The sequence below is a fragment of the Orbicella franksi genome, chromosome 7, assembly GCF_964199315.1.
Source record: "Orbicella franksi chromosome 7, jaOrbFran1.1, whole genome shotgun sequence".
In the NCBI taxonomy this organism is placed as follows: domain Eukaryota; kingdom Metazoa; phylum Cnidaria; class Anthozoa; order Scleractinia; family Merulinidae; genus Orbicella; species Orbicella franksi.
In genome coordinates, this window is record NC_138151.1 from 12,952,229 (window position 1) to 12,961,752 (window position 9,524).

A 9,524-nucleotide genomic window follows, 5' to 3' on the forward strand; every position below is an offset into this window, starting at 1 on the left:
CTCCGCGGGGTCTCTTTCGCAGATGTGCGTGGGCTTTCTTTCGAGGGTGTCGCCGATGCTGACCGAGATCGGGATGTGGGCGTTTTCGATCGTCAACGCTCCTGTCGGCTCTTTTCGGAAGTTTTTGTCGCCATACGACTCGAAATCGTACAAGATCGCGTGCGGGTAAGTTTTCGTTTCCTTATTCGGGAGTTCCCCCTTACGAATCCCAGCTTCGCAAGACCAGGCCTCGATTACTTCGTAGCCCATCTTTCGCAGAAATGCTGTGCGGTCCATGGTGTCTTGGTACAATTGTTCGGGTGTTTTACCGCCATTCAGAATCATTTGTTCTCTATAGCGCGGGTAACATTTTGGGCATCCGTGGAAGGGGCAGCCGTGGTATTGGAACACCGTCCTCGTTTCGTGGTTGTACCCGTCAACAGGAGAGGCCTTCAGTTTTTCATTTCCCCGCATTAGCCATCTCTCACCCCCATGCCCGCACATTGCGTGGTGGATGTGGATTTCCCGGCGCTTCGCTTCCCGCTCCAGCCACAACACCGCTTGAATGGATGCTGAGCCCTTCGGGTACATCACTTTCTCGAAGGTCGTCAGTGGCGCTTCCACTTTTGTCCCAGGGCAATAGATTACCGTTTTCCCCGCGCTGCAGGTTTGGTGATGCCGTTGTAGATTGCAAACTTTCGTAAACCTATGCAAGCAGTGCGTGCATGCATAGGTTTTCGCCAGCTTTTTGATGTCTTTTATCAAGAAAGCGTGGCCTTCGTAGACACCTATCGTCAAAATGTTTTTGATTTTGGGGTTCGGGTTTATTCTGAGATGCCATACCACTTCACCTCCTACCAAACGCTCAGGCTCGTAGACACGTATTCCGAGCCAAGATGAGACGGGCGAGCCCTCGTTCAGATGGGCTTCCACCTTGTCCAACTCATCTAGAGACGTTTTTCTGAAGTTTGGTGGAAGAACTTCGAGATTATAGAAACTCTGGGCCAGTCTTCGGGCTTCTTTTGTGCAACGGTCTGTGCGCGCCCCTCGGTGCACAGCGAGGCACCTAAATAGGCACAGGTTGTCGTTATACACGTCCAAAGATACCATCGCCCGGCTATGGGCAAGGTTGCGTAGCCAGTCAGGCAAAGGCCCTGTTCCCACCAAAGGCTGCCTGTCAAGCACAACCTTCAGGTCAACGTTGAAAAAGTTTTCAAACACCCACTTCGTGTTGGGCCTGTCGACTTTTTCATTGTCGAGACGCAGTTCTTCCTGGCGGTTAAGCCATTTTTCCGCGTCTTCCAGTTTGTCAAACCACTGTGAGCCCTTGGGGTTCGAGTAGCACACAATAATCGTTCCATCCTCAATGTTGCACAACTGGTACGCGAAAACGTGCCTCAGATAGAACGACGTGCTTACTCTTTCGCGTATCCTCGCCATAAAGTCTGGTGTCAGGTTTCTCCCTAGACCTCTGATAAAGCGCCAGTGAATGAAACGCCGGCCTGTAGTCTCTTCTCCTTCTTTCTCTGCGTCATCGAACAGATCCAGAATCTCATTCTGGTAGTCTGTCACTGTTCGGGTGTTCCGCGCAGGAAAGGGGTCGTACTCCCTCAGAAGCTCTTGCGCTTTTCTCGACTTTCTTTTGCGTGGAGGGACTCTTGGCTGGTAAGGCTTCGGAAGAAGTGGCTTTTGCAGATGCGCCTGCGTTTCTTGAGAAATTGGTTCATCCAGCACGTTCTGGACAACCTTTCTTACCGCTGGCGCGTTTTCTGCGAGAAGTTGATCCAAGTACTGCAATGTCGCTGGATCTACTTTTGCGAGTTCTTCTTCCAGTCTTTCTTCGTACCTTCGGTTGTTGGAAGACATAGTTCCTTCTGTTATAACCTAAGGTTTCATTTCTCTAACTGATGTGTTTCTTTCAGCTCGAGCAAAACAAGTTCAAAAATTCTCTTTACTTTTTTACGCTTGCGGATAAGCCGCTGTTTTAGCGCGTTCCCGCCACAGGGGCTGCAGAGACGGTAGTCGCATAGAAGGCCGACTCCGCAGCCTCTGCAAGGCTCTGGTATTTTCATTCCTTTCTTTAGCTGGTAGTTGTGCTGCCCGCAATAAAAACCCGCACAGCTTTTTCCGAAGCTTTCTTTCCGGCCCCGCATCAGCCACGCGCACTTGTTTGTCGCTCGAGACATCGCGGCTCGGGCGGTATAACAGCGGGCTCGCTTGTTTCTAATCGGTGTCTCTCCCCCTTAGTAGTAAAGGGGGAGTCACACAAATACTATTTCAAAGAGGGAGAAGTATTTCCCGTTTTGCAACTCCCTGGTTTAACCGAAGCGAGCTTGCGAGCTTCGGACTTAAAGCTGGGGGTTTCAAAATGAGGAAATACTTCTCCCTCTGCGAAATGGTATTTGTGTGACTTCTACTATACTACTCATTGGAGAGTCAAGACCCATTCTTTGTTCTTTGTGTGTATGGTTAGAGTCGAACTCAACTCTACTTTAGGATAGTGCACCTTTGAAAACATTCGAAACATGATGCGCAGCTTCGAGCAGCTTGTCATATTTAGCCGAAAAAGCTTCCCAAGTGGGAGATTGGCTGTACCCACGATCAACCATTGTGCTGACCAAGTTCCTTTTGTACCGTTGTCGACGTGGCTTAGGAAGTAGAGCAGAATAGGTCTGCGTCAGTTAGTTTTCTAGGCTTCGGTTGCTAAACCTTCTGATTTCTGCTCCGAGCAAAGTCCAAGTTCCATAGCAAAGCTTGGACGGACTACTTTAAGTACGGCTCTTATCTGGAGTAGAAGATCAGAGATAGTTGACATAAAGCAATAAAGAACAAAGGGACAAAAGAACGAGCTGAGGGAAACAATGAAAACATTAGGTTTGTGGGGCTCATCACTGAACATCATTACTCTGCCATCGGATAACACTGATCTCATCACGGAACATGGATTAGACATAAAAGAAACCCATCAACCATCTTCGGAAAGTTAAAAAATGTAGCAGCAAGTTTCACTGCTTGATCTACTGACTGCTTCTCTTCATCAAGGACAGTGATTCTTCTCTAAACACTGAAATAAACTGTTTTGCCTGAACACTTAGCACAGTTCATTTCGTATGGATTCGAGTGTAGAGTGTTTTACAGAGTGATGAAGCGTTGCAGGTCTACTCAGATTACGGCGATGAGAACTGTTAGCCGAGGCCGTGGGAACAAAAAAACTAAGCAGTGCCTCATATTGGGCGGAAGCTTGTTGGTCTAGAACATTGAGTTCTTGCTGTTACTGGGCTGTTGTTCCTGTTGTTGCCAGCCCAATGACGTTAATATGGACTGTTGAAATTTGATTTAACTATAACACCGAAATATCAATGTTTAGCTAAGGAAGAATATGTAACACATTACGTTCTCAAAAAAAATGTGGTCATGTATAATTTCACTGAAAATTGCACTGATAAAACAAGCTTCCGGGCTGCAAGCCAAGTCCGTTTTTCATGATCGAGTGGTGCAATTTATAGCATCGTAGTTAGCAACAAAATTCAGTCGAAAGAATGAAATTAAAAAGGCTAGTTGGAAGCCATTATAATGGTTTAAGATGGTTAATTTGTTTCAATAAAAATATCGTTATTTGGGCCAATTTCCTATCCACAACATTCCACCATCCATGCTATTCCTTATTGTTTGGTCGAAATTATTTGCGATCCAATATGGGGACCATTTGCAGTCCGGGCTCATATTCGGTTCAATTTGGAGATTATTTGCGGACCGGGATCATTTTCAGCCTAATTTGGGGCTCATTTGCCCTCCAGGATCATTTGCGGACCCTTACAACAATTACCGTTGTCTTATAGAGCGTTTTCACTATCACGCAATAAAAAATAAACTCAAAACCATTCAGTGGATAATGTCAAGAAATTGTGATATTATAGAAGATAAATAAAGAAGACAGTTCTCCATGTTTAAGGTGTGCTCGTTGTCTCCAAGTTGAGATATTCGTCCAAATGTTTTGCGCACATTTACAGAGCCTTGTATGCAGCCGCCGTGTTGCTGTTCCTATGTGGTACACCAATATGGTGGCCGGAAGATAGTGTTAACATTTGAAACTTACTTTCGCTATCTAGGACTGATAAACTGCACTGGAAAAACAAACATTTAAATACGGTAAGCTTTTTTTTCAATTACTTTAACGTCTTTTAAAAATGGCTAAACTCAAGAGATAAAGACATATTTATCGACGAACGCGATCGTAGCTTTATGTCACGCACCGCCATAACTGAAATTCAAAATGCGCTGGTTTCCAAACGAAGGACACTATTGAGCTGGAAAGTTGTAAAGGGATATATAAACTTAGTACCTCTTATGCCTGATGAGTATAAAAAATTTGGTAGCTCTTTAGTTTTGGATTTAAGAATTTGATGACGTCACGTGAATACACTCTAAATGGAGAGTGCGCTTCACATTTTTGTTTTATAAGTGCAGGCCAAGTTGAACGCCTTGACGTCTGGCCGTAGTAAGAAAAATTACCGGACGACTGAAAATAGACAGCCAACCTCGGGAACAAACATTATCTAGCTCGAGATTTCTTTCAGTTCCTACACCTAACGACAACCCGGGAACGGATTGACTTACAGTCTTTGCTAGTACTCACGGCACCCCAAGAAAATCCTGATTAATGTCGAACGTGACACTTTGATTTAACTATAACACCAAAATATGAATGTTTAGCCAAGGAAGGATATGTGGCACGTATTTGATACGTTCTTAAAAGAATCTGGTCAGATATTTTATGGGTCAAAATACCGCTCGAACAAAGATGTGCAGTAAACTTACAACTTTTTAGTGTTTCACGAAACAACTAAGCCTCCCTATTAAGATCTCGTTTACCAAAAAGGAGAATTTACGGTATTATGACCTCCAGCTCTTGAAGGTTTGTTCAAACACCCGCCGCAGGTGATCATGATGTAAACAAAAGGAATGCCGAGGGGGGCTGGGGGGAGTGCAAAAAAACATCGATTTACTACAATTTAGTGCGGTGCATCTTTAGCACACATGCCCGGGTTATTTAGCGAACCGCCGTTTCGGGTAGGTTTTAGAGGTGGGTAATGCTCTCACTAAGTTCTGTATTTGTGTCTGGATGCAATGTTATCTGTATGTTATCCCAGCTATCTAATCTTTACCGCATAGAGGAGTGGTAACTAGATGCCTCTTATCTCACCCAGTCCTTCATCATTGCAATAACGCTCGGAGTTGAGAGGAAAATTTTGCCGTATCGCACGCCAAGGACATATTCTCCAAGCCAGCTTGTAGTGATGGAATCAACGGTATATACCTTGCATTATGAATGTTTTTGCTGTCATGCGTTTTAATTGTACTGGTATTATTGAAGCGTCATCCATTGGTGGGTGGACGTTTTCTTTTCTCAGGAGGTAATAGTCCAGCTGCGGCCAAAGAGAATTCCAATAGAGCACGAGGATGAAGTTGCAAACAGATACGGTAAAGATTTGCTCGTCTTGAAACTCTAAGAGATATTTCAGGATTATGATCATAGGCAAAGCGTAAAGAAAGACCGTAGTCAAATTGACTTCATTTCACGGTGGCCTTCATACGCGTTCCTATTTAATATGCTGCGGAGTTCGTGAGAAATGCAAACGATCTTGAAAAGTATACAGAGTACGTATTAAGAAATGCAGTAAACATTACGAGCGTATGCGCACGCCAATAGACACGCACTTAGTAAACCCGTGCATCAGTTGTTGTGCATGCATTCCCCACAATCACAGTGCAGTTATTATAAGCAAACCGATAGCTATTTTGTGAGTAAATGGATCCCATCTAAATAATAAGTACAGTTGGACTTCAAAGAATCTCTTTATTGAGAAGTAATGCCCCGATACAACGAAAAACGGTCTTCAGCTTGGCCAAATCTAAAAATATTTGAATTTATGGATCAGCATTCAGGCGTATTAAATCCGTACAGGAGCTATAATCCGGTACAGAGTTCTGATCTCCGTTATGACTTAAGAAATTAGCTAGTCTTGGAAATACTGCATCAAGGTTTCACTCTCTTGCAGTGCGAGCGATGTTACATCAACCACCAGCCCAACAGGAGAGTAAGAATTTACATCTGTAGCCAAATAAATTTAATCAACGTCTTTTCCGGAGAATATCTTCCGATCCTAACCGTTCTTCGTGCAAATCATGTCTCAGTTCAGTTAAACATCCATAAATGTTGGCCTTTATGGCTTCGAGTAAGAGAATAAAGATGGCAGCTGCCAAAAGCACAGCGAGGAATCACTGTGGTGTGTTTATCAATTTGACTGATCAGCCAAAAGCACAGCGAGGAATCACTGTGGTGTGTTTATCAATTTGACTGATCAGTGTTCTAGTGCCTTGTATACCATAACTTAAACTCGGTTGTACCTTATTAAATGATGCCCAATATATCAGCTTCTTGGAGTATCGTTTTAACTCAGGCCACAGAGTAAAAGTTATTTAGATCTAATTGACTCTATCTTATGTCCTCGAGCATTCAGCAGGGCCACTGTTGCAGGGGCAGTCAAATGATCACGCCCTGTGCTTTCTTTTACATATAATTATTTCTTGTAACTAAGTGCTCTTCTAGGCTATTGCTAAGTCACTGAAAGACATTATTTTTATTTACTTCACCTACAGTGATTTGTTTCTCAGATCCAGACCTGAAATATGGAGTTCAGTGCTCCGAGGATTCGGGAGCATATGTTTTTCAGCAGCATCGACCCATTCCGAGCGAGAACATTGACACTTGCAGCATACAAGGTAAATGTCTAAAACCTATATTTTTACTTATTTTCCCATCGTTAGGTAGCAAATTTATTTGTGACCCCCAAGTCTTTGATAAAGCTCTAATAAGTGCTAAAACACCCGACTGACTGCAAAATCCAGCAACCCATGTCCATGTTACTGTTGGATTGTATGCAGATTTATTATTTTCTTCTGTAGCCGAAATAAGGATAGACTGATAAAGTTTGAAAAATGCTTGATTTCCTAGCACATTATTGGTAGAAGATCGATAGATAGATAAATCGTTTATTAAAAAGTACACACCTAGCAGTCATGCGACTGAATTACGTGTGGAATTTACATACTACATGCTTCTGAGCAGCAATGTTCACTCCACAATACGTTGGCTACACGATGTGTTTGTTACTTGCAGAGAAAATTACGAGTACCTCAAGTGAATCGTTATTTATACGAAATATGCTGGGAAATATATTCTATATGCAACTTAAAATCCAAGAGGAAAATGCATTTTGTAAAAGTGGATAGTAAATGTTGCCTTTCGGTATCCTTTCGGTTTCAGTTTTAAGATATGCAAGAATGTCTAAAACTTTTGCCAATTTTCCGTAAATAATTTTATCATAATCACAGAACATATTTCTTTTCTTCATATGCTTCGGTTAAACTGCGTCTTACAATTACAGTTTAACCTCAATTATTTCGAATTCCTCGCTATTTCGAACTGAAAACCTTTTCCCTTGGATTTTCCCGGCCTTCAGTCATTCACTGTCAACTATTTCGAACTTCCGCTATTTCGAACAATTTTCTGTTTCCCCTGAGAGTTCGAAATAGAGGGGTTCGACTGTAGTTAAAATCCTAGTATTCAAGTATGTCTCCTGTTTACTCCTGTTCGAAATCAAAGATGGCGCAGCCGCCCTGTTAGTGAGTAAAACTGAACAAGTAACTGAGAATGCATTATATTGCCGAGTTTGTAGCGTCTCCTACGCCAGCAGCTTAAATATTCAGTTTAAGACATGGTAGTTAACAATCCCTCTATCTCTGCATAGAAGGACTCCAGTCATCATCAATAGGGACAAGTTAGTGCAGTGTGCAGTTAACGTAGATTCGGTAGCCTGCGACGAATTCGTTGAAGACTTCAAGATTTTTATAATTAGTTGAGAGTTCTCTTGTTCCAGCTTTCATTATTATCGTTAAAGAACAGGATGCTGTTTTCAAAATTAAAATTACTTCTAGTCATCTGTGAATTTTCTTCAAGGCCGCTAACAGTTATTATATGATAATTGTTTTTCACAGAACTGAGGTATTCTGTACAGTGTACGGAACACTAAAGCCAACATGACGACGTCCAAGTTCCTCAGAGTTTGCTGGCGGATTAGGCTGAAAGAAGAGTGGAACTAATTGCGCTTTAAATTCACGGTTTCCTTTGCATTGCACATAGCATTGAAACAACACAGCGTTTGCAGTAGCATTTGAAATAGAACGAGTTAACGAAAATGCACTGATTTGTGTCTTAGGCCTATTCCAAACGTCGTGCTACTTGCGTGCCGAAGTAAATTCAAGAATAAAGTTCGACTTAAGCACGGCAGCACAGCGTTTGAAACCACTCAGTTCGGCAAACTGAATGAACGACTAGTTAGTACGCCAGGTCCTTGCCGTGCCACACGGTAGTAGTGCGACTTAGCTTCAAACGGTGTGCTCTCGCCGTGCCGAACTAGACTCATGGCCTGCTGTATCATGCCAGCTGCCGTTGCTTTTTACCAGATATTCGAAATTGTCTTCAGCAAAATAAACTTCTTGCGATATTCGGCGCGACTGAATTAAATTCGACGTTTGAAACCTCTGCCGTTATTTTGTCATGCCATTTCCTAGACTTCCGTGCCAGATTCATTTGAGTTCGGCACGGCAGTAGCACGACGTTTGGACTTGGCCTTAAAATAAGATGGCTTGGGCATGTAGTGCTTTGGGTTCGATTACAAACCTGCCGCTGTTCGAGAATGGATCTGCACTCCGCTACTCCCCGTAAGCCGGAGTCGACAGTGCGGTGGAAATCAAGCCAATTTACAAAAAATTTCACCATCACAAAATTAAGATGACTGCAGGGACAGCTGAGAATGCGACGGCGAATGCAATCATATAGAAATATCGCTCATTTATTTTGGCAAAATTGTAATTTAAAGAATCTAAGTTAAAAACTCGGCTGTTCTTATTGTCGGAATCGGTTGGAACTGAAAATGTTGCACATAAAGTTATAAAATCAATCGAACTTCTTTCAAATGGAAACCATAAATCATATTTAATCTCGCTTGTAGCCGTTTAAAAACGCGGTACAGCTTCCTGACTACATGGCTGTCGTCAGTTCGACTCTTTCCAAAATCTGAAAATAAGAAACATAGTATATGTACAGTGTTTTTTGACCATTTCCCACCATCAACAGTCACGCAATTAAGAGCGTGGCTTTTATAAACACGAAATTTTTTTTTGAACTTAGTTTGAACTTTTGCTGCATGTCACGTTTCCACATGGCTCAGATATTATCCCAGCCTGGTTAGTATATGAACGAAAGTATCAGGGCTCTACATTCAGCCCGAGTCGCGCTTTGCGGTCCCGCAGCCTCCTTTGCAGACGCTCACTTTGTCCCAAAGAAGCTCAAAGAGCGTCTGCTTAGGAGGCTCTCTGCCCCGCTATCCAGCCTGTTCTGCATACGGGATACACGACTACTCCATTTGAAGATCTTTGAAAGCCTTTGAAAGCTCAAGTTTTCTATGTTAAATTAGCAAGTT

The 9,524-nt window shown here is 42.8% G+C and overlaps 1 protein-coding gene across 1 annotated transcript in view; it reads left to right on the top strand.

Moving 5' to 3' along the window:
- Positions 1-4,358: 4,358 nt before the first annotated feature.
- LOC145491950 (uncharacterized) overlaps positions 4,359-9,524 on the top strand; it is a 13,130-nt gene continuing 7,964 nt past the window's right edge. The window contains exon 1 of the mRNA XM_081471254.1: positions 4,359-6,762. Within this exon, the coding sequence (XP_081327380.1) occupies positions 6,670-6,762 (93 nt within the window). The 5' untranslated portion in view covers positions 4,359-6,669. The remainder of the gene's footprint in view (positions 6,763-9,524) is intronic.